We start from the raw sequence: 24,206 nt of genomic DNA on the forward strand, positions 1-24,206 counted from the left end.
TCAACTCCCTGGACCCCGACAAAGGTGAGCGCCCCCTCCCCCCCCCCGTGCACTGCTCACCACTCTGCGTGCGTTAACTCTGAAACCTACTGATGGCAGCTCTCTCTGTGTGGGTGTGAGAGTGCGTGTGGCTGTGTGGGCTCTGCACCTACTGATGGCAAGAGTGAGGGTGTTAACTCTGAAACCTACCGATGGTAGCTCTGTGCGTGTGAACTCTGGAACCTACTGATCTGTGTGGGGGGGGGGGGGGAGGAGAGAGTATGTGTGAACTCTGGAACCTACTGATGGCAAAAGCGAGGGTGTTAACTCTGAAACCTACTGATGATGGCTCTGTGTGTGTGGGAGCTCTGGAACCGACTGATGGCAGCTGCATCACGCTGTGTGTGTGTGTTAACTCTGGAACCTACTGATGGCAGCCGCATCACGCTGTGTGTGTGTGTTAACTCTGGAATCTACTGATGGCAGCCGCATCACGCTGTGTGTGTGTGTGTTAACTCTGGAACCTACTGATGGCAGCCCTGCTCAGCCCATTGCTGTGGCCCGCTGGCAGGGTTGGGGGCGGGGGCAGGGGGTGCCAGCGGTGTCGCACTGCCCCCACCCCACCCCCGCTGTGTGTCCCCCCCCCCAGACGAGGAGGAGGAGGAGGAGGAGGAGAGCGACGAGGAGCTGCCGCAGGAGATGGCGCTGGGGGGCGGGGGAGGGGGCGGCGCTGCCCCCCGACCCCCTGGAGCCCCCGGCCAAGCTCCCCCCGCACCGACGCCCGCGGCCTCTTCGTCCAGGCCCTGCCCTCCAGCTGAGGGCCCTGCCCCGCCCCGCCCGGTAACCCCCCCGCCCCCCACCCCCCCCACGCTTTCACCCCGCCTGGGCCCCCCCCGCGTCCCCCCCTCCCCGCAGCTCCCCGGGGGGGGCCGGGGGGGCCCGGGAGTCGCCAGCGGCGACAATGTGCCTTAAGCAACGCCGGGATCGTGTGCCAAAGCCCCCCGGCCCCCGAGGGGGACGGACACGGGGGGGGGGGGGCGTGGGGGGGGGAGGGGCGACCCCCCCGACCTCGGGGATGATGGGGGAGGGGCCCCGCTGCTCCAGCAAAGGGACCCGCAGGGTTTGGGATGGCCCCTCCCCCCGGGGGGGGGATTTAGGGACCCTGTGGGGGGTGGGGGAGGGGGGGGCAAAAAACACCCCGGGGGGGGGACGGAGAGCGCGGGGGGGGGGGCCCACACACACACAGAGGCGGGGGGGACTCCTGGACGCTGCCCCCCCTCCCCCCCGCAGCCCCCCGCCCCCCACAGTGCCAAACACCCCCGCCCCCGCCGCCTTACGCCAGGACCCCCCCGCATGAAGGGGCCCCCCCTCCCCCCGCGCTTCAGCCCCTCCCCCCCCCGCCGTTAGATCTTCTAGTTTTCGATCAATTCTGTGCTTTTGTAACCCCCCCGCCCCCCCCGCGCGCCCGGGGCCCCCCCCGGGGGAGGGGTCGGTGTTTGTGGCCGCCGTCGAGAGCCCGCGTGAAAAACCTCGAGTGGGGGAGGGGCGGGGCCCCCCCGCGCCCCCCCCCCGTGTCGTCCTCCCCGCAGAAGCTGTTTTCTACCTTTTGTAGTTCTTTCTTAAGAGGAATAAAATCCGCCGTGGTCTTTGCCCCCCGCCCCTCCCTGCGCCGCGGGGGGGGACGGGACACGGGGGGGGGGGGGGGGGGGGACACGGGCGGGGGGGTCCCCAAACCCCGCAGGAATCACCCCAAAACCCCCGTGAACGAAAGCGCCGCAAACGCCAAATGGGAATATTTATTAAGGGGGGGGGGGCGGCCTCCTCCGGGGCTCCCCCTCCCCCCCCCAATTAAAACACTGAACAGAAAAAGGAGGAAAAAAACCCAAACGGCCCCAAAATGGGGGGTGGGGGAGGGGGAGGGGGGACCCCCGCCCCCCTACAGCACGATCCAGGTGTAGCGCTCGTTGTCCGCCAGCACCTTCAGGGAGCAGCCTGGGGGGAGGGGGGGGGGGTGAGGGGGGTGGGGGAGGGGAGCAGCCCCCAGGAGCCCCCCCCGGGCCCCCCCCGCTCCCCTCACCTTTGTGCAGCGCCTCGTTCGTCATCCTGTTGACGTAGCGGCCGCTGCTCACGCAGCCCTTGCGGTACGAGCTCCAGACGCTGCCGCTGCGGGGGGGGGACGGGGGGGACACGCGGGGTTCGGGGGGGGCCGTCCCGGCACCCCCAGCCCCCCCCCGGCGTAGCCCCGAGCCCCCCCGCCGCCCCCCAAGCTGCCGCGGGGCGGCCTCGCCACCCCCCCGCCACCCCCAGCCTGGCTCCGACCCCCACCCCAGCCCCCCCCACCCCCCAAATCGCCCCCCCCCACCCCAAATCGCCCCCCCACCTCGTCTGTCCCTTGACCTCGGTGAGGTCCCCCACGCTGACGGTGACAAAGGTGCCGGTGTTGAGGTCCCAGGCGACCTTCAGGCTGGTGTGGTAGCTCTTTGGTCTGCGGGAGGAGGGAGCTCAGCCTGGGGGGGGAGGGGAGGGGCGGGGGGGGCGGGGGAGGGGCGTTTTTGGGGCCGGGGGGGGGGGTCGCTTCGGGGGCCCCCGCCCCGCTCACCGGAGCTGTCCCTCCTCGTCGGGCGAGGGGAAGGCCAGGAGCAGCAGCCCGATGTTGATGATGACCTGGTTGGTCTCGGGACAAACCTGGGGGGGACACGGGGTGAAGCGGGGGGGTCCCGGGGTGAAGGGGGGGGGTCCCGGGGGGGTCCCCGTTGCGTCCCCGCACCTCGAGGATGACGATGTCGTAGTCGCTGAAGGAGCAGAACTGGCGGGACCAGGCGGCGTCGTTGCGGATCACCTCGTTAATGACGTACTCGAAGTCCAGCGTCAGCTGCTCCACCGTCAGGTACTGCCCCTGGGGGGGGGGCGGCTGTCACCCCCCCGCGCTGGGGACGGGGGGGGACACCCCAGAACCCCCCTCCCCGCCCCCCGCGCCCACCTGCGCCGTCGCCCGCTCCTTCAGCGGCTTCAGGCTGCGGCCGCGCAGGTCGGTGACCACGAAGGGCAGCGAGATCTTGTCGTCCTCGTACTCTGGGGGGGAGAAACGGGGTCGGGGGGGGCCCCCAAAACGGGGGGGGGCCCCCCCAGGGGACCCCCGGCCCCCCCCTCTCCCGGCAGCTCACCCTCCTCGGGCGCGGCGGGCTCGCCGGGCTCCAGCACGTAGCGCAGTTTGGTGTAGTTGACGTAGCCGGGCTCGGGGGGGGGCGCGGGGGCGGCGCAGGGGGGGCCGGGGGCGGGGGGGGGCTCTCCCGCGGGGCCGCCGTCCCCCCGGGGGGACGCGGGGTGCAGGCGGCAGCGCCCCGGCCCGGCCGGCGCCGAGCAGGGGGGGGCGGCGGGCGGGGGGGGACGCTCGAAGCCGGCGGCGCCACCGCCGCCGTCGTCGTCTTCCTCCTCCTCCTCCTCGCCCCCCGCGCCGGCCGGCGCCGGCCCCGTGGCCTCCTTGGCGCGCCGGAAGATGTCGGCCACGAACTCTTTGGCTTTGGCCACGGCGGGGGAGAGCCCCGCGCCCCCCGGCCCTGCCCGTCCCCCGGTGCCGCCCGGCCGGCGAGGGGCCGCGCCGCCCCGGCCCCCTCCCGCTCCCCCGGCTCCTCCGGCCGCGGGGGGACGCATCCCGCCCGGCGGCAGGGCACCGGCGGGCTCCGGCGCTCGTAGAGGATTTGGCAGGAGCTGCTGTCGCCTGCGGGAGGGAGCGGGAGGTCGGGGGGGGGTGCGGGGGGCTCGGGGGGCGCCGGGGGGCGCCGGGGGTGCCGTACCTGCGGCGTGGACGGCGACGGCGCAGGCGACGAGGGAGTAGCTGGTGTTGAGGAGCACGACCTGGTCCTTCTTGAGCTGGAAGGCGGGCTGGAAGGTGGGGAAGGGGTAGACCACCTGGTACTTGGTGTGCAGCATGAAGCCGTGCCGCAGGCAGTGCGCCTGCCGGTCGCCTGCGGGCAGCCGGGGAGAGGCAGCGGCTCAGCGCCGGCGAGCCGGGCCGGCGGCCGCCCGCAGCTCTGCGGGGCGGGGAGGGCGGCGGCGGCGCGGCGGGAGCTCACCGGGGTGGGCGAGGGCCGCGTCCCGGCAGCCGGGGCAGTGCCTGGGGGGGGCACGGCCACCGCGCTGATGTAAATGTCGCGGTGGTTCTCGTCGCTCATCATCATCATGTTGACGAGGAGGCCGTTGGCGGAGCGGGTGCTGCGGGGGGGGGGGGGAGGGGGGGCTGAGACGGCGACCCCCGCGTCGGCACGCGGCCGCGGCGGGGGGGGGGACGCGGGGCCCCGCGCTCACTTGAAGCCGAAGACGATGACCTTGGAGGAGTCGCTGGGCCACTCGCAGACCGTCAGGTACAGGTCGCTGTAGATCTCCTCGTCCTGGAAGAGGCGAACCTGCCGCACCTGCGGGGAGGGGCGCGGTGGGAGGGGGCGGCCGCGGGGCCCCCCAAAACACCGGGGGAAGCTCCCGGGAAGAGAGGGGGGTGTCCGTCCGTCCGTCCGTCCGTCCAGCGGAGGGGGGGGAGCGCGGTACCAGTTTGAGCTTGCTGTGGACGTTGAACTCCCACCAGTAGAGGTGGTAGATGTAGAAGGAGAAGTCGTCGTCGCCGCTGTTGCTGGTGTAGGACAGGACGTAGCGGCCGCACTTGGAGAAGCCGAGGAAGATGTGCCTGGGGGGGTGGGGACGGACACACGGACACGATGCGGCAGCTCCGGCAGGGCCCCCGCGGAGGAGGGGGCCGCCCCCCGCGCCCCCCGGGCCTCACCCCGCGCACAGAAAGTCCTCGTCCACGATGCTCTTCAGGGAGACGCAGACCCGCGGGGGCAGCTTGCGGAAGAGCCGGGGCGAGAGCTGCCCGCTGATCTGGGGGGGGGGCGGCGTTGTCAGGGACCCCCCAACCCTCCCACCCCACCGTGTCCCCACGCTCGCCTCCAGCCCCCAGCCCCCCCTCAACACACCGCCCCTCCCCAGACCTCCCCCCCCCCGGGCTCCCCCCGGCCCCGTGTCCCCCAGACCCCTCACAGGCCCCAGCCCGGGGCCCGCTTCGGGCCACCCCCCCCAGCCCGGGGCTCCCCCAGGACCCCCCGCCGCGCACCCCCGACCCCTCACCACCCCACGCGGGACCCCCCAGCTCAGGGGACACCCCCCCCCGCCACGTCCCCCCTCAGCCCCCGCCATGCCCCCCCCTCCCAGAGCCCCCTCATCCCCCCGTCCCTCCCTCAGGGCTCCCCTCAGGCCCCCCGCCGCCCCCCGCCATGTTCCCCGCCGCTCCCCGCTCACCTTGACGCGGTCGAGCTGCCTCACGACGTGCTCGCGGCGGCCCCGCGGGCCCGGCCCGGCCGAGGACCCGCCCGCCGCCCCCGCCGGGCCCCGCTTTCCCCCCGGGCCGCCCCGCTCCGATTTCGAGCTGGGCGCCATTTTCCCCCGGCCCCCTCTGCTTCCGGAGCGCCCCGGCCCGCCGCCGACGGCCCGCCCACGCCGCACGCCCATTGGCCGCCGCCCCACCGTCCACGCTCCTCATTGGGAGACCCGGCGGCGCGAGGCAGACGCCCCCCTCCCCATTGGTCCGGCGCGGCCGTCAATCCCCACCGCGCCCCACCCCGGCGAGGCGTTAGGACCAATGGGAGCGCAGCGCCCGCGCCGTGATTGGCCCACCCCCCCGCCCGTCCGCTCTGGAGCGGTTGCCATGGGGAAGAGGCACTGGCTGGAGGGCGGTCTCTGGGGAGTGGGCGGGGCTGGGCGGGAGCCGTTGCCGTGGCGACGGGGATGTGCGGCCGGGCCTGGGCCCGGGCCTGGGCCCTGGGACGGGCCCGGGACACCGGGGGGGGACACGGGGAAACCCGGGGGGGGGAGACACACACGGGGACACCGGGGGACCGACCCGGGGCCGAGGGCCGTGCCCCGGTGCCCAGGGAGGCACCACCAGGCCCCGGGAGGTGGCTCCAGGCCCGGCTCCCCGCCGCCCCCCCGCCCCCGCCCGAGGGGCCCCGTCAGGTTCCAGCCGCCGCTGACAGGGGGATTCACCAAACCCCGGCTTTTTCTTCTTAAAAACTTTATAGATTTGTGTGTGAAAGCACAAAATAAACCCGTCTCGCAGCCCGGGCCCCCCCCCCGCCAAGAGCTCCCTGGGGACAGGCACTTAGAGGGGTGGCAGCGGGGACGGTCCCCTCCCGGGGACCCGCTTTGGTGGGGGGGAGGCGGGGGGAGCGGGGTCCCTGCCCGCCCGGCCGCCGCGGGAGGGGGGCAAAGTGCTTGGGGGGACAACGGGGACCCCGGGAGCGGCGGGGGGGGGGGGGGGGTGTGTGTGTGTGTGTTAGTGTCACCCTGTCCCCAAGGGGGGGGACCAGGAGGGGACGTAGCAGCTCTGATCCCTGTGATTGTCACAGCAGCGCCGGGGGGGGGGGGGGGGGGTGTCCCGTGTGCCCCCCCCAAAGCGCCTGCACCCCGCTTGGTCCCAGCCCCGGGGGTGGGGGGGGTGGTTCATCGGCGGAGCTTTTGGAGCTGGAAGAGAAAAGGGGGGTGGTGAGGGGGGAGAAGGGAGGGGGGAGAAGGGAGGGGGGAGAAGGGGGACCCCAAAAGACCCCCCCCGGGGGCTGCCCCCCCCTCACCTCGCTCTCCACCAGGTTCCTCTTGTACAGCGCTTCCTTGGCCGCGTCCTGCCGAGAGGGAGCCGTCAGGGGGGCGCGGGGCCCCCCCACCCTAAATAGCACCCTTGGGTGCTGGCGTACCCCGCGGGGAGGGGGGGGGTCTGCCTCACCCGGTTGCCCTCGGTGCCCAGACGCCGCGCCGCCTCGGTGTAGAGGTGCAGGTAACGCTCCAGCTGCGCCAGGTACTCTAAAAAAAAGGGGAAAAAGGGTGAAATAAAGAGTGGGAGGGGGCTCCGTCCCCCCGCCGTCCCCCATCCCCCCCCCCCCCGGCACCTCACCTTTGCGGAAGGGGGGGTCACCCTGCTGCAGGCGCGACCGCAGGCAATGGCTGCGCCGGGCGAGGTCCTGGTGCTGCTCCCGCAGTTCGGGGGGGATCGGCCGCTGCGCCTGCTTGTAGGCCAGCATCTGCGGGGAGAGGGGCGGGGGGGACGCGGGGGTTTGGGGGGGGGACCCGGGGGTTTGGGGGGGGGACGCGGCCCGGCGGCGTGGGCGACGGCTCTCCCCCCGCCCCAACGCCACGGCGGCGGTGCTCACCTTCCTCTCCAGCTTCTCCTGGTCGAAGGCCAGCAGGTTGAGGCTGGGCAGCGCGGGCACGGACCTGCTGGGGGGGGGGGAAATGGCCCCAGGTGAGGCGGGGGGGGGCCCCCGGCCCCCCCAGCTCGGGCCCCGACGTACCCCCAGCCCCGTCCTTTCAGGACACCATCTGCCAGCGCGGGAGGGAGAGGAACGGGGGTCCCGGGGGGGCGACCGGCCGCGGCGGGGGGGCCTGGCCCTCCCCTCCTCGCTCCTCGGCTCCCACCTTGGTCCTCGCTCCTCTCCTCCGCGGGACGCCTGCCCTTTCTTCCTCCTCCTCCTCCTCCTCCTCCTCCTGCTGCTGCAGCCGGAGGGGGGTTAATTCCCACCCTGCGCCGCTCCCTGGCTGCCAAACCGGCCTCGGCCGCAGCGGCGAGCGCGGACACCCCCGGATGGGGGACGCCCCCGGCTCAGGGGCGGGAGCGGCCACCGAGGAAGGGACCGAGCCGGACAAGGAGTCCGGAAATCGGAGTTTTGGGGCAAAAGCAGGCGCCGGGGAGGAAGAGGAGGAGGAGGAGGAGAGGCGCAGGCAGGGCCGGCGTCGCTACAGCACCGCGCAGATGGCTGTCCTGAAAGGGAAGGAACGACAGAGAGGAGAGACGGTGAACGGCACCCGCCGCGCCGGCACCACGTCCCCGTCCCCGCTTTCTGCCCCACGTCCCCCCCGAGGCTGATTTGGATCCCGGGAACCGCTCGAGTCAAGCCCCAAACAGCCCCCGAAAGAGTGTGCCGAGCCCCCGCCGCCCCGGCGTGCCCTGCCCGCAGCGCCACCGCGCCGCGGCACGAGCCCGGCAGCCCCCCGGCACTCGCCTGTTGTTCGCCTCCTTTGCGGGAGCGACGGCTGGTTTGGGCTTGGGGACGGCGACCTGGAGGCAGAGCCGGATTTAAGGCGTTTCCCCCCGCGGCGTTTATTTACCAGACGGGGACGCGGGGGCGAGGCGCGGGCAGCGTCCGGCACTCGCCGCGGCGCTTACCGGGGGCACGGTGCTGGGGTTGATGACCAGCCAGCGCTCCGTCCTCGTCTCCAGCTGCTGGGAGCTCAGGGGCTCCCTGATCCGCACGATCACTTCCAGCTTCCCCCCCGTGGGCCGGCGGCCGTCCAGCAGCTGGGAGAGAGGAGGAAAATCCCGATCGCGAACCGGGGAGCGGGCGCCCGCCCCCGAGAGACGCCCGACGCCCCGCACCTCGATGATCTCCCGAATCTCGCACGTCGTCTCCAGCGCCTCCAGCTTGAGCTGGGCCGTGCCGACGACGCGGTCCGTCTTGAACAGCCCCCTGCGAGAGAGGAGAGGGGTAAGAGCGGCTCGGGGCAGCCGGAGGAAGGGGCGCGTCCCGGTCTCTCACCCCTTGTGCGCCACTTCGAACTTGATGCCTTTGGTCTGAAGGACGCGCTTGAGCCCGCGGTGCCCTCGGTTCATGTACAGCTTGAACTGCTCCCTGAACTCTGCCACGGGAACGACGGCACCAAAACCGCGGCATCAGCAGGGAGGAGCGGCGCGGAGCCCCGGCGAGACGGGGAGCGGGAGCAGAGCCGCGTTAATTCCGCCCCCGTCACGCTAACGATTCTCAGCCCGCGGCTCGGTGGCGACGGCAGAAGCGGGGACCCTTCGCGTCGCTCCCTCGGTACCAGCCCCCTCCCCACCTCTCGGGAAGGGCGGGACGGGGCATTTACCGGGAGAATCGGTGTTTTTGACGACGTTGGTCTTGTCTTTCTGAGCTTCCTCCTGCCGAGGCGAAGGCGGAGGGGTGAGGGCCGAGCCTCCTGGCCGGGGAGCACGGCGGAGGGACGCCGACTTACCGCGTTGGGGTAGGGGAACTCGAAGCGCACGAAGGCGTCCAGGTCGTTGGGAGCCACACCTGCAAGGCAGACGTCGCCGTGAGCACCGCGCCGGCGGCACCGACCGCTCGCGGGTCACCGCGGCAAAGGATCCGCAGCCCCCTCGGGCCCCCGAGCTCTGCCAGCACAGGCAGCTGCCTGCTGCTCCCCGGGGAGCCCGCCCGGCGTAACGGTGCTTTGGCAGGACCATCGCCACGTCCTCGCCGCCGCACGCGGGAACAGCCGGGGAAGCAGCGCACGTTAACGAGCGCTGGCGTGGGGCCCAGCCGTCTCTGGGGCGTTTTAACCACAGATAATTTAAAAAAAAAAAAAAAAAAAAAAAAAAAGGCTGTCGTCAGAGGGCACCCGGCACAGCGAGGGGGAGCAGGCAAATCCCGGCGCTCCCTCCTCCCCTCCACGGCGAGGAGCCCCAGCCGCCGGCACTGGCCGAGAGCTGCCGGGCAGCGCCGACGGCTCGCAAGCTGCCACGAGCCCTCCGGGCCAGCGCCTACGGCCGAGCGGCACGGCCGGAGCCGGGGAGGTCCCCGCAGTCGCGGCCGTCCGTGCCCTCCTGCCCGTTTCCTCTCACCTGGCGGCGCCGGGAGGTTGATCCCCTTCACTATCAACAGCACCATGTCGTTGCTGTTCAGCTCCGGAAAGATCCTGCGGGCGGAGAGAGCGGAAGAATCCCGTCGGCGCCCACCCGCCCCTCCTCGCCCGTGGAAGCCGCGCTCGGCCAGCGACCCCCTACTTGATGACGCTGAAGGTTCGCTGCTCGTAATGGTACTTGGGCAGCGGGAAGCCCCGGGCGTGGGCCTGCTTCAGGATCTCCATGTTCTGCTTGCAGTCCTCGGCCAGCTTCTCGAACCTGCCGGGGAGAGCGGCTCCACTTCAAACCCGCGGCTCGCGGCGGCGGCCTCATCTTCCTCGGCTCCTCTCGCGGCGAGGAAGGTGCCTCCCCCGCGGCAATCCTGCCCTCTCCGCCTGCCCACGTCATCACCCCAGCGGACGAACGCCGCGCGCTCCGGCCGGCACACTCACTTGGTCGTCTCCGCGATGTTCCCCAGGTGAGTGAACTGCTTGGAGTAATTCACGCACATCTGGGAGGAAGACGGGAGAACGGGGAGGTTTCCGCATCGCGCCGGCCTCCCGGCGCAGGCGGCCACAGCGGAGCGGAGCTCGCCGGGCGGCCGCGGCAGCCCCAACGCCGGATCCGCCTGTCCCGGCGCTCCCCGGACACCGGGTTGGCGCCGGGTTTTCGAAGCCCAGAGGCATCACCCCCTCCCCGAGCGTCCCGCTCCAGCCTGGAGGTTTCTTCTCCAGCAGAAAACTCCGCTCGAGTCTAAACTCGGCCCAGATTTACGCTGAGATTTGAAGCTGCAGCTTCTCACCCTGCCCTTGGCGAGGGAAGCAGCTCGTTTCCTTCCTCCTCGCTACCCCTCCTTCCTCATCGACAGGGAGGAAGACTCCCCCGGGTCTCCCCTCCTTCACTGCACGCTTTACGCAGCCCCACATCGTGTCCCGCCCCCCTCGTTCTCCATCTCTCCCCACACGTGGCCAAAATAACCCTATTTTCTGGCCACCCCCCCGGGCCCCGCTACCTCGTGCTGCTGCTTGATCAGCTTCATCAGCTCCAGGTACTGGCTGGCCGCCTCGGGGGAGATGCGCACCCCCCGACGCTGCACGAGCACGAAGTCCTCCTTGTTCACGGGGGCTTCGGGGACCTGGAGCGGAGGGAAGGGATCAGATCCGTGCCACGACGAGCCCGCCCCGAGCGTCACAAACCTACAACGCCCGACCTTGGTGATATCGACGGGCAGGCCGTTCCGCGAGGCCTCGATCATGGGGTCCAGCCCTTTGGCCTGGCGCAGGAAGAGCTTTGCCCCCTCGATGTCGTTCTTCTGCTTGGCGCGGAGAGCGGCCTGCATCAGCTGCTTCCTCCGGCCTTCCAGGAACGCCAACTGCTGCTGGGCTGCGGGGAAAGAGGGGGGCTGAGCACCCCCGGGGGGGCTGCCGGGGCCCGGGGCTCGCCGCACCCCAGCCCCCTCACCCCCCGGCGCGCCCGGACTCGGCGAGGACGGAGCGTTGCTTCAGGCCGGTACCTTTCGCCATGGTTTTGGGGGCTGGCTTGGCCGCTCCAGCAGAATTCGGGGCACCCGCGGAGGACGCCCGGGGAGGCGGTGGCGGCTGCTTGGGCTGGGAGGGAGCGGCGGCTCTCGCCGCGGCAGGGCGGGCGGCAGGCTGCGCCGGGAACAGAAGGGACGGCGTCAGAGGGGGCTAAAGAACACGAAACGTCCGCCCCTCTGATGGGGGGGGGGGGGCCGGGCCTCCCCTCAAGAGCCCTCCCCGCTCCCCGTTTTGGGTTCCTACAGCAGCAGAGGGGGTCCCAAGCCCCCCAAAACCCCGACCTTGGCCTCCTCGGCACCGTCCTCCTCCTCGTGGACCTCCTGGTTGGCCAGCTTCATGGCCGTTTCCAGCACGCCGGCGATGCTTTGGTCTCCGGACGGCGTCTCGGCACCCTGGATGGGCTGGAAGCCTGGCCAAGGCGGGGGCAAAGGGGGAAAGGCTGGGTGGTACCAAAGGCTCCCCCGCCCCGCTGGGCTGGAGGGATCCGAATCTTCCTCCCCGCGGCACGCCGGCTTTGGGAAACGGCCCCGAGAAGCGCTCGCCGCGAAAGGGACGTGGAAAATACCTGGCGGAACAGGCAACTCCGAGAAATCCACCGTTTTCCCCGCTTTGTGCGCCCGGATGGCGTCCTGGTATTGCTGGAAGGGGAAGCGGAGGCTGAGCAGGGCTACGGCGGGTCGGCAGGGCTACGGCGGGTCGGCAGCACCACGCCGGCCGGCAGAGCACGCGGCTGCCGCACCTTGACGATGCGCTCGTGCATCCGGGCCTTCCGGTCGTCTCCCTTGCTCTTGGCCTGCGCCGCCGCCGTCTTGTACCGCTCCATCCTCTGCTGCAGAGCCTCCAGCGTGTCGCGGGGAGCCGGGGGGATGTCTGTTTGGGGGGAGAGCAGGAGAAAAGCTTCAATCGTCTTTCTCTTCGAACCTCCCTTTCCCCAGAGAGCAATCTGGGGTTAGAAATCAGCTGTTGGGGCTTCTACCTGCCGCGGGAGATGCCGGTTTAGCTTCCGGCACAGGCACCGCCGCGGCAGACTGCGGCCGGCCAGACGACAACTCCTGTGGCAGCTGGTCTGTGGGGAGAAGGAAGGGATGGGCGCCCGCAAACGAGCGGCGAGGTAATTGCTGCGTCCGCCGGGACGAGCGGAACCGCCACGCTGGCTTTCTCGACCCTCCAAAAAAGGGGGTACGAAGGCTCCTCACCGCTCCCCGGCGAGGGCTCGGGTCTTACCGGGAGGAGGCGGCACGCTGCTCAGCTCCACCGGCTGGCCCTTCCCCGCCGCTTCGAGCAGGGAGTCAAAGCCCTGAAAAACCACGAGGAAAAGAGAAAAGCTTGCTCTTTTTCTGTATTGAGTTTTGCAGCCAGCCCGACTGACCCCTGTTTTACTACAGAAACCAAGAAAAGGGGGAGATTTACGTCAGCGTTGAACAGGGAGGGAAACTCGGGCCTTTCCGGCTGCCCGACACGCGCCCGGCCGGCCGGAGCCGTACCTTTGCCACCCGGTAGTACTTCGTGGCCGTCTCCAGGTCTCCGCGCTGCTTGGCTTGCAGCGCCGCCAGCTTGTACTCCCGCTGCCGGCCCCGCAGCAGGGCCTCGGCGCTGGCACGGTCAGAGCCTGGGGAAGCGGAGAGGAGAGCGGCGTCGCCGGTTTCCCCGTCAGCAGCGCGGTACAGCCGCCGCCGGAGCGGAAGAACGAGCCAAACACTTGCCTGGGTGGGAAGACGGCGAGGGAGGAGCTGGTTTCGTCTCCGGAGAGCTGACGGGAAGGACCTGGGGCTTTGGGAGAACGGGGGGCGGCTGCGGCTTGGGGGCAGAGGCAGCGGGCGGCTGCGGGGAGCCGGGGCGGGCGGCGGGCAGCGGGGACGCCGGGGCGGGCGGCGGGTCGCTCGCGCCCTTCCCCAGCGCCACCGGAGGGGGGATTTCCTCCTCGTCGATCTTTTTTCCCTTCTTGACAGAGGCCAGCATGTTCTCCAGCGTCTGGAAGGAAGACGCACAAGGGTAAAACTCGCTGTCGCTCCGATATTCCTCTACCTCTGTGAAAAGAGAAAGCTCAGAGCCTGCCGGGACGGTGGGAAAACCCAACGTCCGCCTAAAAACAGCGCCCAAACTTGGGCGGGAGGTTGGGGGTTTCTCACCGATGGGGGGATCCAGCCCCAAACTCTACAAGCTCCTTATTTTTTCCCAAAAAACCCTCTTCAGCCACCTCCTCTCCCAGCCCGTGCGAGAGGCCAGCCGACTCGCTCTGACCACGCCGCTCTGCCAGCGGACGAAATCCAAGGGGAAGGGCGAGCTCTGCTCCCGACAAGGCGGCGCTGCCCTCAGGGCACCAAAAAACGCTCTTAATGGTGAAAGACGTCACCCTCCCTCGAGTCACAGCCCAGAGACAACGCGCGACCCCGCTTCAGGGGGAGGGGAGGGCTCTGCACCAAAACGGGGGCGCGGGAAAGACCCGAGCGCGGCAAAAGGGGCTTAACCGAGGTGGGAAATGACCAGGAGGGGAAAAACAGTGCTCAAAATTAAGAAAAAATATAATAATGCTAAGACTATTCAAAGGGTTTTACACAACCACGAGGAATCAGGGCCTTGGGGTTGTGTTTTAGCCGGCGCTGCAGCAGGGTAAGATGCTCAACCGGAGCCCGCTACGCTTAGCGTGGTCTCAGAGATAATTACATCGCAGGCGGCTGCGCCCGCCCGTGCCTCAGGTTTACGTTAACGCCCACAATTAAGCACCGAAATTAGGACGGCCTGATTTTCCAAGAACTCTGAGTAATTCCTGCAGGGAGCGGGACGGGCTCACGGCTGCGGGGAGAGGCCGGAGCTCAGCCGTAAGCACAAAACCCCCCGAGTTCGGAAACGCCGGCCAAGCTCAGCTGGGAAATTCAAGATCAAGCGGTTTAATTTAATTAAAGATTCGAGGAAACCGAGGGCTTTGTGCCAGAGCCCCCGAGCCCTCAGGCGCGTGATTTCGGCTCACCTTGAGGCCCCTCTCGTAGCGCCGCACCCTGGAGCCGTCCCCGGCCTGCCTGGCGTTGGCGATGGCCGTCCGGTACATGCCTGCCCGCTCCGCCAGCGTGGACTCGACGCCGCTGGGCTCCGGAGGCGCCTCCGGCACCTGCAGCCGCCCCGAGAAGCGCTCGGATCGACCCAGCGAGACCCTGGCTCCCCCCGCCACCCACATCCGCTCGGAGCGGGGGCACGGAGCAGACCCGGCTCACGCCAGGGCTGGTGCGGCCGTCTTTCCCGACCCGCTCCGTGATTTTACAGCCTCTGCGGGCTCAAGGAGCAGCGGGAGAGCCCCAACACCTCCCGAGAACGGCTAAAAAGGGGGGTTATCAGAGACTTATTTCTCATAGATTCCAATAAATTTGCTAAGTCCTGTCTCCACGCTCATGTTTTCCTACACTGCTCGTTAGTGAGGACGAGGCAGAGGGAACTGGCTCCTCCCCAAGCCCCAGGAAAGTTTTTTACCCCTCCGGGGGGCAGGTTTGTGTGACAGAGTCACGTTTTCTTGTCAGGGAAATGAATAAAACGACACAAAAAGCTAAAAAGGGCCGGATGTGGCATCGGCACAGCAGAAGCGGAGCCAAAAGACGTGTCGTACCTTGGCGGGAGGCGTCGGCGCGTCCCCGCTCCCCTCCTCTTCGCCCAGCACCTCCTGCAGCTCGGCCTGCGAAGCGCCGGGAGTTTCGTCAGCAACGATCCAGGGCGGAAAAGCCCTTTTTTGGGACAAGGTGATCCCGAGGAGCGAAGCCCCAGGGAGGGAGGCGCAGAGAACAGCGCTTCCCCGAGGGCTCAAACCCCTTCTCACCATGAGATCGTCTTCGTCTTCCACCTCTTCGTCGTCATCCCCCTCCTCCTCGTCCAGGTCCTTCATGCAGAGGGCGGCCATCCTCTCAATCGCCTCCATCGGCAAAGGGGCTGGAGGAGGAGAAGCAGCACGAGGGGGTTTTTGGGGCCACGTACCTGGTTTTTGACGGTTTAAACCCACGTGCAGGGGAGTCCGGCACGGCGGGGACAGAAACAACCCAAGAGGAGCCGCTTTCTACACGGCACTTCATTAATTATCCCAGAAATTGATGGCGGGCGAACGCCCGGGGCGGCAGCGCTCACTTTTCCCCTTGGGCTCCTCTCCCGGCGCAGCTCGGCCTCCCACCAGCGCCAGCAGCTCGGCCTCCAGCTCGGCGGCATCGTCCCCGGCATCGTCCCCCGCCGTCCCCTCCGGAGAGAGGTCCACCAGCAAACCCATCTGCGGGGAGGGAGGGGGGGGACAGCCCTGAGGGCACGACGCTAACGACAGCTCGTTAGGGCGAGGGGATCCCCCGGATCCGGCTGAGGGAGGGAGGGGATCGACGTGGATCCTCCCGGGGTGGAAGCCGGCGTGCCCCGCGGTCTGGGACTGAGCCCACGGTGCCCCGAGTGACACCAGCACGGCGATCCGTGAGGTGACGACATGAATAAAAGCATTTAAACTAATTAAACTAATAAAAGGACTTAAATAAAGACAACAGGCAACGAAGATACGCCCAGCTCAGCGACACAAACCCCACAACGGGAACAACCGGCATCGCTGCTGGCTCCTATTTAACCGAAGCACGGCCCGGTGTGACCAATGTCCCCATGCGGGAGGTGTGGCAGGAACGCGCCCGGCAGCCCTGCCCGCGACGCCCGCCCTGCCCGCGACGCCCCAGGTTTCCCCCTGCCTGCCGAAGGGCTGTTTATGGCATCGACCCTTCCCTCCCGCGCGGGCAGGGGGGCCGCCCCAGCGTCCCGAGGGTGCCGGCAGGCACCGGGGCGGGGGGAAGCGGACCGTACCTGCCTGGCGATGGCGGCACCACGGCCTGGCGGCGGGGGCGGCCTCCTGGCTTTGCTCATGGCTCCGTCCCTCGCCGGGCCAGCGCTGCGGGAGGGTGCGGGGCCCCAGTCACCTACAGAGAGCCCGGACGGAGCCCCCCACCCCAGCCGCCCTTATGGCCTCAGCTTTCTGCGACCCCCACTGAGGGCCCCCCCCCCCGCCGTTTTCTAGAAGTTTCTTGGCCCGACAGCCCCCTCCCTCACCACAGCCCCTCCCTGAGCAGCCCAAGGCGATGCCCCCCACCCAGAGCCCCGATCCTTCCTCCAGAGGATTCCCCAGCTCCCCCGGCCCTTTCCCTACCGCCTCCCCCGCCCCAGCCCCAGCCCCCCGCAGGGCCCCAGCCCCCCACAAGGCCCCGCTCCCCCCCGCAAGGCCCCAGCCCTCCCAATCCCCAGCTCCCCCCCACCCAGAAATGACCCCTAGCACCCTGCCCTCCCAGCTGCCCCCTCCCCTCCGTGCCCCCGACCCCTCAGCCCCCCTGTCCCGGTACCGGGGGCCCTCCCGGTCCCGGCGACCTCCATTCACACACACTCACTTCCTGCTCCTCCCGCCGCTGTCAACAACACGCCGCGCTTTACGGCGCCGCCGTCGCAAAAGCCGCCGTCGTCGTCGCATTTCGCTTGACGGCGCCCGAGGAGACTACAACTCCCAGCGGGCCCCGCGCCGCGCATGCGCAGGGAGGGGAGTCGCCGAAAAGGCGGGAAAGGCGTGAGGTGATGGGGGGGGAGGGATATGGCGCCTTCTCTGGGGAGCCCGACACGAGTCGGGGGTGGAAATGGGTGAAATTCCACGTTTTTCACCTCAGAGCTGGAGGGTTTGGGTCCTCGCACAGCGGCCACGGCGCCGGGGGGGGCGGCTGGGGCGGTGCTGGGCCCCGGGGCTGGCTCTGGGGGGAGGCAAATGGCTGTCGGCTCTGGCGATGCCCAAGGGCACGTTCAGCCCCGAGGGCAAAACGCGTCTCAAGGAGGCAATGAGAGGCTGCTCGCTCAGTGCCGTTCTGTTCTCCCCACTCAGGCGAGCGGCGGGATGGGCAAACGGAAGAACGAGCAGCCGCCAGGTAACGGCAGGAGGGGCCGGGGCGGCGAGGGGACGGCGTCCATTTCCTCTCCCCGCAGAGCAGCGGCCGCTGAGGAGCCCCAGCCAGCCTGCCCCGTATTTCCACGCCTCGCTCCTTGTATTCAGTTGGCAACAAGCACTCCTAAAACCACCTCTTAGTTATCACAAACCTGCTGAACTGCAAAAATGCCCCAATTTGTAAGCCAAACGACACCCAGCGTTTACCTTTTCCCCACCTCTTTCATCAAATCCCCTCAGACTGCGCTGTGCCTTCAGGGTTTAGGGCTGCTCGCTACGAGACAGCTCCGCGCCACGCGCTGCCTGGGCGGCTTCCCCAAACGTCCCCTCGTCTCGCTACAAGTATGCGGAAAATACGGGTTATTGTGGGGATAAAACACAAAAACAAGCGACTTTCTGCCGGCGGTCGGCGAGGGAGGGAGCAGCCCCCGCAGAGCCCCTTGTGCCGCAAACCCCATTTCGTGGCGTTTCGGAGGAGAAGGGGTGTATAGAGCGGAGCCAACACACCACAAAAAGCCCTAAAAGGGATTTTTTTCCCCTCGGTTCAAGCACTAGAGGCGTGGGGGTTTTTTTCCTAGGATTTAGTAAGAAAAAATAACACAAAACCTCGACAAAGGTTGTTCTCCCGATTTGACACAACGCCCAGCGTCCCTCTTACCCAAAGGCTGATGTCTAAGGATTATTTTTTTTCCTTTTAAAGGAGGAGACGGTAAATGCCACGTTCCCAAAACTAAACAAAGTTTTCAGGAAGATTCAGAGGTGACAGGAGACAACAGCTTAGACGTGACCGGACCAGCTCAGACCGGTGATGCCGATGGAACACCGAAGCCGGCTGCAGGAGGGGTGGAGGATCGGGGAGAGACGACCCGCGGCAGCCCCGGCAGCGCCGCGACAAACACACCGAGGAGGTGACAGGGCGAGAAATCGGCAGGACGGGGGTTTGCGGGTGAACCGGGCTCTACGCGGTGACTTACCCAGCGGTCGCCTCGCCGCTCGCTGAACGTGTTTTATTGTTTTTAACAGCGAGAATGGCGACAGGGAGGCGGCTGCTCCGGAGCAAAGCCAGGCGGGGGAGCGCGTCCCCGGCCTCTTATCACAGGTACGCCTGTCCTGGGCTCCGGGCAAGCTCGGTGAGCTCCCGGGCATCACCGAAACACTTAGGTGCCGAGAAACTCCCTTCGCAGCACAGCCGGAGCCTCCTCTGTGGCTTTTTCCTCTGTCGGCAAATTCAGCCTTGGGTATTTACAGCGAAGGGAGGGAAAAATTCCAGAGATTGGGATTTTCTTAACACAGGAGCGATGCCGTCACCTTGTTATTTCAGGAAGAAAAAGACACGGGCATTGGCGGAGGCGGCAAGTCACCGGAGGCTGCTGCCCCGGGAGCAGCGTCTCAGCCAGAGTCACCCCAACGGGCAAATTCGGCGGTGCATGAGACAGCAGAGGATCAGCCGGTGGCAACCGTGGAGCAGAACGGAAGTGCCGGTGAAGAGCCGGACGCCAAAACCCCAACTCACCACGGAACGGGCAATATCGGTGACCATCCCGAGCACGGCTCTGCTGTGCCAGTGCGAGGAGAGGGGGCGGCCGGCAGAGAGATCGCTCTCCCTGCGGATACTCCAGGCCGGAGCACCGGCAGCAGCGTGCCGGCAGAGGTGCCTGACCCTCACCGTGAAGGGGGAGTTAACGGCAGCGAGCCGGGTGAGCGCCGAGGTGATGCCGATCAAAGCCAGGAACCACCGCGCCCGTCTGTTGTAAACGCCGAAGAAAACGAATCCGGCACCGTATCTGAGAGGGCGGCTGGAGGAGAACACCGGGAAAACGCGAGCGGGGAACGACCACGGGCAACCGGTACGAACGATGCGGTGAAGAACGTGGCCGAATCCTGGTGCAGCCCAGCCAGCGGCATCGTTTCCGCGGAGGTTTCGGGGGTCTGCGCCCCGTCTGCAGACCCGAAGGCGGAGGAAGGCACTGCCGAACCGGAGAGCGCGGGCGCTGCCGGCACTGTCGGTCCGGTGAGCCTGCCCCAGGGCGGGAACGCTTCCCCGTGGAAAGTGTCGGGAGAAGCCGATGCGGGCCGGAAAGAGGCCAGAGGAGGAGGAACCCCCTCTGCCGGGACCAGCTCGGTGCCGGATCCGGCCGTCCCCGCTGGCGGGAATCCCGCAGGCGAGGGGGAAGGCGAAGGTCTGGCGGAGGAACAGGGCACGCAGGCGAGACGCGGCACGGAGCACGCGGTGAGTGCGCCGAGGACGCACACGCAGCCCCCGGCTCGCTCCGGCGACCTCCCGCGTGGTGGAGGAACCGCAGAGAGTGCGCCCACCGTTACGGCGATGCCGGGGCCGGCTCCCACGGGCACTGCACAACCCCCTGCCGCAGGCACCGGTTCGGCTGTCGGCGCAGACCCCCAGGACGAGACCCGTTTGGCCGGGGAGCCGCTCTCCCCGCAGCCAGAGCTGCGCGGTGCCCAGGTAAATCCACGTCGGTCGCCAAGTTAACGTGAAACGCCCCCAAAATGCCTGAAATAACCTGAAAGGGGGAAAAATCCCAACCGTCTTTGCGAGGGCGGCTTGGACTCGGGCTCCCCGCTCGCACAAACTTCTCCCCGCAGCCGCTCCCTGCCGCCGACCGGCGCGACTCTGCGGTGCCGGCGTGCGAGCTGCGTGCCGCAGCGGGACGGAGCCACGCCGAAGAGGTGCCGCCGCTCACCGAGGGAAACGGCCCGGCTCAGCCGCGGCCCAGGTAGGGAGATTCCCCGCTCGGATGCGCTCCCGCCATCTCGGAGAGGTGGGATGGCGACAGACCCCCCTGCGAGGGATAAACCCCTGATTTTGAGTAAAAACGTCCCGATTCGGCGAGTAGAAACATCCTGAGTTTCCCTCCTCCCCGTCGCGGTCAGGGGCGAGGAGCCGGAGGGGCTGCGCCCGCCCGCCGGCCCGGAGGACGCGACCGACGTCGTCTGCGGCCTGATCCTGGAGCTCTCCAACCTCAAGTAAGAGCCAGCTCGCGCCGGCCGCGGAATCCGGATCCTTTTCCCTGGGATTGGGGGGTTCCGGCCCCGCGGCGGAGGGCCGAGGGAGGGCAAGTGCCGTGCCGGAACGCGGGGCTTGTAAAACAGGGGCCGCGTTCCGCCGGTTCGGCGGCACGAGGGGCCGCGGGTGACGCGGGCGCCCGCCTGCTCCCCGCAGCCGCCTGGCGATGAGCGCGCACCGGGGCCTGGAGGCGCTGAGGAGGCCGAAGCCGCGGCGGAGCAGGCGGCCGGGGCCGGTCCCCCCGCACGGCGGGAGGAGGTGGAAGGAGACGTAGGGCCTGGTGGGAGCCGGATCCGGCCCCCGGCACAGCTTAACTCTTTATTAACGTCAGCCAGCGTTTCAGCAGAAACCCGGGTGTAAATAAACACCTTCCTACGCGTAACACGTGAAATAACGTTTAAAGAACAAACCGGCGTGTCCGGCAAGCGCCGGAGCGGCCGCGGGCGAGCCGCGAACGCCGGCCCGGCCCCCTCGGACTGCGGCAACAGCCAGAGCCGGCGCTGCCCTCGGGCACCCACCGGGACGAATCAAAACCAACAAACCAACCCAAAAACCAGAACTGAACCCAACCACCAACAGCCCCGGCACGGGGGTGCTGGCAAAACCGTTTTCGCTGGTGTCTTGTCGCGGCTTCTGCCAGCGGCGACCACCAAACCGCCGCCGGGATGATGCCGCCTGGCTTGACCAGCTGGGGAGAGGGACTGGGGAGCCTGGTCTTGGCGGGAAGCGCCGTCCCGGCGTTTCATCCTCGGAGAAGAGCGGAGCTTCCCGGGGGCGACGTGGCAGCCGGAGCCGGGCTAACCGGAGCGACCCCCTGGAAGAGAAGCCGGGAGAGAGGGGAGAGCACCACGTGCACCGGCACAGGCACCGCCTGCCGGGCGCTCCCCTCCCTTAATTAGCTTTAATTCCCCTGACGAGGTCGCTGGAATCCCGTTCCCGGTTAAATTAAGGCTCGGACCGTGGCTTCGAAGAGAGGCTTTGCCGGTGCCCCGCGGAGCGGGAGCGTGGCACCGCCGGAGCCGAGTTTCCTCGCGGCCTGTCCTCGCCTTGCGCCAGGAAGCGAAACCCCCGCTTTCGGCCCGTTCTGGGGCCGCGAGATGGACAGTTAGCCTAAAAACAAGCCGGTACCTGCGGGAGGGAGGGATCTGTCCGCGCTCGGCTACTTCTTGGCGGTGCCCGGTGCGGCCTGGCCGCCCGCCGCCCGCTTGCCGGCCGAGTTGCGTGCCGAGCGGCTGTAGACGGAGGTGTAGCCGCGGCGGGTGAGGGGGCAGAAGCGCTTGGTGTGGGCCCGATCCTGCGTGGCCCCGCACTGCGGGCAGACGTAGCTGCGCAGGACGGGGCACTGCACCCGGCCCCCCGCGTCCCGCAGGCTGTGCCCGCTGTAGACGTGCTTCGCCTCCCCGTTGTGCTTGCAGAAGGCGCAGAGGGACTTGCCGGGGGATGCCGACGCCGAATCCGGCGCGTCGGCAGCCGCCGCTTCGCCGGCGTCCCCGCGCTCCCGCGGCAGCGCGGCCAGCACGGCGGCCAGCCCCAGGTAGTCCCTCCACATGTCGAACGCGGGGCCGTGCTCCATGCCGTGCCGCAGCCCGGTGTCTTTTGGGCCAGGACGTGGCCCCGCGGGCCCTCGGTGTCCCCGGGGAGCCGGGAGGGGCCAATCGCCGCCGCCCGGGGCCCGCTCCCTCCCCCGGCAGCCGCCCGGAGCCGGCGCGTCTGCCCGGCAGGGTGGGGGTGTCTGTGCCTCTTCCCCTCTCCCGGTACGAGGGGGTCGCTCCCAAAGCCCCCGCAGCACCGCAGCCCCCCAGCGCCAGTGCTTAAACCCCCTTTTGCCGGCAGCATCCGCGCAGCGCTCACGGCGCGGCCGGCGCTCCCCCTTACCGTAGCCGTGGCCGCCCAGCAGCCGAAGCCCGGCTGGGTTGGGGGTTTTGGCCCCGTGGGGACACACCGCCAGCCGCTCCCCCTGTCCGGCACGACCCGAACCGCACCGGGCGCCTTCCGCGACGCCTGCGGCCCGCCGCCGCCCGCCCTGGCCAGAAACGCCTCTTTTTGCGGGGAAAAGCGGGGTTTGGATCACCGCAACCCCGGCGGCGCCTTTGTGGGACGCCCCAAAGCCGAGTTAACGGGGCCGAGCCCCCGACGCCGGGCTCCCGGCAGCGCGCGGGGAGGCTCTGCCCGTCCCTGCCCTTGCCCGCGGGGCTGAAACCGCCCGGAATCGGGTAAAGCACCCGCTAATGGGCGGCAAAATCACCGGCTGGCCGAGCCCCGGCCGCCCCCGGGGCGTCACCGCGGGCGGCTGCCGCGGGGGCCCCGCGCTCCCGGTTTTGAGAGAAAAAAGGGGGATTTTGGCCCCTGGCGGCGCGTTTCCCCGGCACCGCGACCCGCTGGCGGCAGCGAGGGCCGAGCGTGGATTTCGTCCCTCGGGGACGCGGCAGCGCGCGCTCGCCGTCCGCTCCCCGCGCCGAAATCCGCTCGGTTTGGGAAATGAGGTGCTCTGCCCGTGCCGCTCCGGAGCGAAGCTTCCCGGGATGGGATGGAACCGCCAGGCCGCGGGGACGCCGCGGCGTCACCGAGCCGGGCGGGTGGTGGTGGGAACGTGGCGGCAGCGAGTCCCCGGCCGCTGCGGTGGGCCACGGGGCACACGCAACGGTCGATGGTTTCACCTCAGCCACAAAACTCACCGACAGCGTTGAATGTTCTCCGGAGCCTCCGCGTCGGCTCCGCGTCGGCATCTGCCCGGCACGGGGTTTATCGGCGGCAGGCACGCGGCGAGGATCCGGCCTGGGAAGGGTCCCCGCAGCCACCGGCCTCGGCCCCAACCGGCACGGTGCCCTCGCCCCCGGCGCGGTGAAATACCTGCCAGCGTGTGGTGGCACCACGGCGTCCGCACCGGCGGCGTCCCCGTGCCAGCGTGACGTGGCCACGAGGGACGGAACCACCGGGACGGGAGCGAGCACCAGCGAAAGAGGCCGAATCGCCCCAAAACCGCGGTGGTTTTCACCGGCGCAGCCACGGCCGAACCCACCGAGCGCCGGGGCGAGGGGGGCCATCGTTTATTCATCACGAACCAGAGCCGCGGTGTGCCGTCGGCGTCACCGCCCAGCCGGAACCCCAGAGCCGCGGGGACGGGGCGACCGTGCCAGTAGAATAACGGAAACGGGGTTTTCCCCCCCAAAGGAGTGCCGCGCCCCCCGGCCCCGCCGAAGGGGCTTTGCGGCCCGGTGCTGCCCGTCCGCCCCGTCCCGGGGCCGAGCCGCTGCCGGTGCCGGCAGACGGGAGCTCGGCGAGCGGCCGGGGCCGCGCCGTGCCGGTGCTCGCCGTGCCTCCCATTGGCTCGCAGTGACGTCAGGGGCGAAGTCGTGCCGCCAACGACCGCGGGGCCCCGCGAAGGAGGGAAAAAAGAACGCAAAAAAAATGTCCCGGAAAAGCGAAGAATGGGCACTTTGTCTGCCCGGCACGGCAACGGCCACGCTCCCGCCCCGCCGAGGGCACCGGCGGCTCCACCGGCGGCGGGGAATGCCGGAGCCCAACGCGGCGGGGAAAATAAGGACATTTAAGCCAAAAAGCCAAACCAGCTGGCGAGCGAGGCCCGGCACGTTCCCAGGGCCGCGGCACCGAGCCAGGGGAGCAGCCGGGCCGCCCCGGCACCTCCCGCGCCAAATTCCTGGTGCCGGGAAGCGGGAAAACCCTGGCTCCTCTTGCCGCCCGGCCGGGAGACGGCGGCCCCGGGGCAGCCTTTGGGCGCAAAAACCCCGTTTTCCGCTCGGGGCCTCGCGCTCCGGCGCGGTTTCAAGGCCTCGGCACCTGCCGGGCTTCGAGGCTTAAAAACGGGGGGAAACGGGCAAAACCGGTAACCGGGCCGCAGACGCGCGGGGCGGGCGCCGTGCCGGGACTCGCCGCGCTGCTGCGGCCCCGCTCCCGCCTTACCCGGGGCCGTTATTCGCCGGCAGAGCCCGGCCCCGGCCCCCGCTCCCCGGGTTTTGCCCCAAAAAGAGCCGTTCGCGGGGCCCCGCCGCGGCCCCGGCGTCGGCCGAAAAGCGGCGAATTCGGCCCGAACCGCGCGGGAGCGGCACCGGCCCGGGCGGGGCGCGGCCCTCGCGGGGCCGAGGCCCGAGG

At 69.3% G+C, this 24,206-nt stretch overlaps 4 protein-coding genes across 10 annotated transcripts; 1 reads left to right on the plus strand and 3 right to left on the minus strand.

The window, feature by feature from the left end:
* Window positions 1-1,788: 1,788 nt before the first annotated feature.
* DCAF15 (DDB1 and CUL4 associated factor 15) lies at window positions 1,789-5,435 on the minus strand. Its single transcript, XM_075525959.1, is given in 13 exon segments — window positions 1,789-1,971; window positions 2,057-2,142; window positions 2,360-2,464; window positions 2,579-2,664; window positions 2,747-2,875; window positions 2,960-3,051; window positions 3,774-3,944; window positions 4,053-4,091; window positions 4,094-4,191; window positions 4,285-4,391; window positions 4,522-4,657; window positions 4,754-4,851; window positions 5,269-5,435. Coding segments are annotated over 13 exon segments (1,341 nt in total). The 5' UTR covers window positions 5,407-5,435; the 3' UTR covers window positions 1,789-1,915.
* Window positions 5,436-6,443: 1,008 nt separating this feature from the next.
* CC2D1A (coiled-coil and C2 domain containing 1A) lies at window positions 6,444-16,817 on the minus strand. Of its 6 annotated transcripts, XM_075525957.1 has the most exons (30): window positions 16,533-16,817; window positions 15,958-16,070; window positions 15,256-15,391; window positions 14,954-15,063; window positions 14,747-14,812; window positions 14,120-14,257; window positions 12,855-13,122; window positions 12,636-12,760; window positions 12,376-12,448; window positions 12,128-12,217; window positions 11,891-12,021; window positions 11,717-11,789; window positions 11,433-11,560; window positions 11,127-11,265; window positions 10,824-10,996; window positions 10,626-10,748; window positions 10,066-10,124; window positions 9,776-9,892; window positions 9,614-9,687; window positions 9,007-9,065; window positions 8,881-8,932; window positions 8,553-8,652; window positions 8,393-8,483; window positions 8,183-8,314; window positions 8,019-8,074; window positions 7,170-7,233; window positions 6,914-7,040; window positions 6,746-6,822; window positions 6,597-6,644; window positions 6,444-6,489 (listed from the first exon to the last, which is right to left on the minus strand). In XM_075525957.1, exons 1-30 carry the CDS (start codon window positions 16,666-16,668, stop codon window positions 6,469-6,471), a joined length of 3,099 nt encoding a protein of 1,032 aa, XP_075382072.1. In that variant the 5' UTR covers window positions 16,669-16,817; the 3' UTR covers window positions 6,444-6,468. The 6 variants fall into 6 exon arrangements, with proteins under 6 accessions (XP_075382072.1, XP_075382066.1, XP_075382067.1 ...); XM_075525951.1 differs by lacking the exons at window positions 6,444-6,489; window positions 6,597-6,644; window positions 6,746-6,822; window positions 6,914-7,040; window positions 7,170-7,233 and having other exon boundaries at window positions 7,892-8,074; window positions 12,855-13,176; XM_075525952.1 differs by lacking the exons at window positions 6,444-6,489; window positions 6,597-6,644; window positions 6,746-6,822; window positions 6,914-7,040; window positions 7,170-7,233 and having other exon boundaries at window positions 7,892-8,074; window positions 12,855-13,176; window positions 15,958-16,042; window positions 16,533-16,748.
* A 198-nt stretch (window positions 16,818-17,015) lies between these two features.
* Window positions 17,016-20,436, plus strand: BRME1 (break repair meiotic recombinase recruitment factor 1). The gene is made up of 7 exons (XM_075525958.1): window positions 17,016-17,054; window positions 17,772-17,979; window positions 18,095-18,170; window positions 18,393-19,535; window positions 19,676-19,806; window positions 19,964-20,056; window positions 20,253-20,436. Exons 1-7 carry the CDS (start codon window positions 17,024-17,026, stop codon window positions 20,368-20,370), a joined length of 1,800 nt encoding a protein of 599 aa, XP_075382073.1. The 5' UTR covers window positions 17,016-17,023; the 3' UTR covers window positions 20,371-20,436.
* NANOS3 (nanos C2HC-type zinc finger 3) lies at window positions 17,785-23,985 on the minus strand. 2 transcript variants are annotated; one of them, XM_075525960.1, is made up of 2 exons: window positions 22,772-23,985; window positions 17,785-20,910 (listed from the first exon to the last, which is right to left on the minus strand). In XM_075525960.1, the coding sequence occupies exons 1-2, from the start codon at window positions 23,641-23,643 to the stop codon at window positions 20,469-20,471; spliced, it is 1,314 nt and encodes a 437-aa protein (XP_075382075.1). In that variant the 5' UTR covers window positions 23,644-23,985; the 3' UTR covers window positions 17,785-20,468. The 2 variants fall into 2 exon arrangements, with proteins under 2 accessions (XP_075382075.1, XP_075382076.1); XM_075525961.1 differs by lacking the exon at window positions 22,772-23,985 and adding an exon at window positions 21,225-22,205.
* Window positions 23,986-24,206: the final 221 nt, after the last annotated feature.

Source organism: Mycteria americana, chromosome 28 (genome assembly GCF_035582795.1).
Source record: "Mycteria americana isolate JAX WOST 10 ecotype Jacksonville Zoo and Gardens chromosome 28, USCA_MyAme_1.0, whole genome shotgun sequence".
NCBI lineage: Eukaryota > Metazoa > Chordata > Aves > Ciconiiformes > Ciconiidae > Mycteria > Mycteria americana.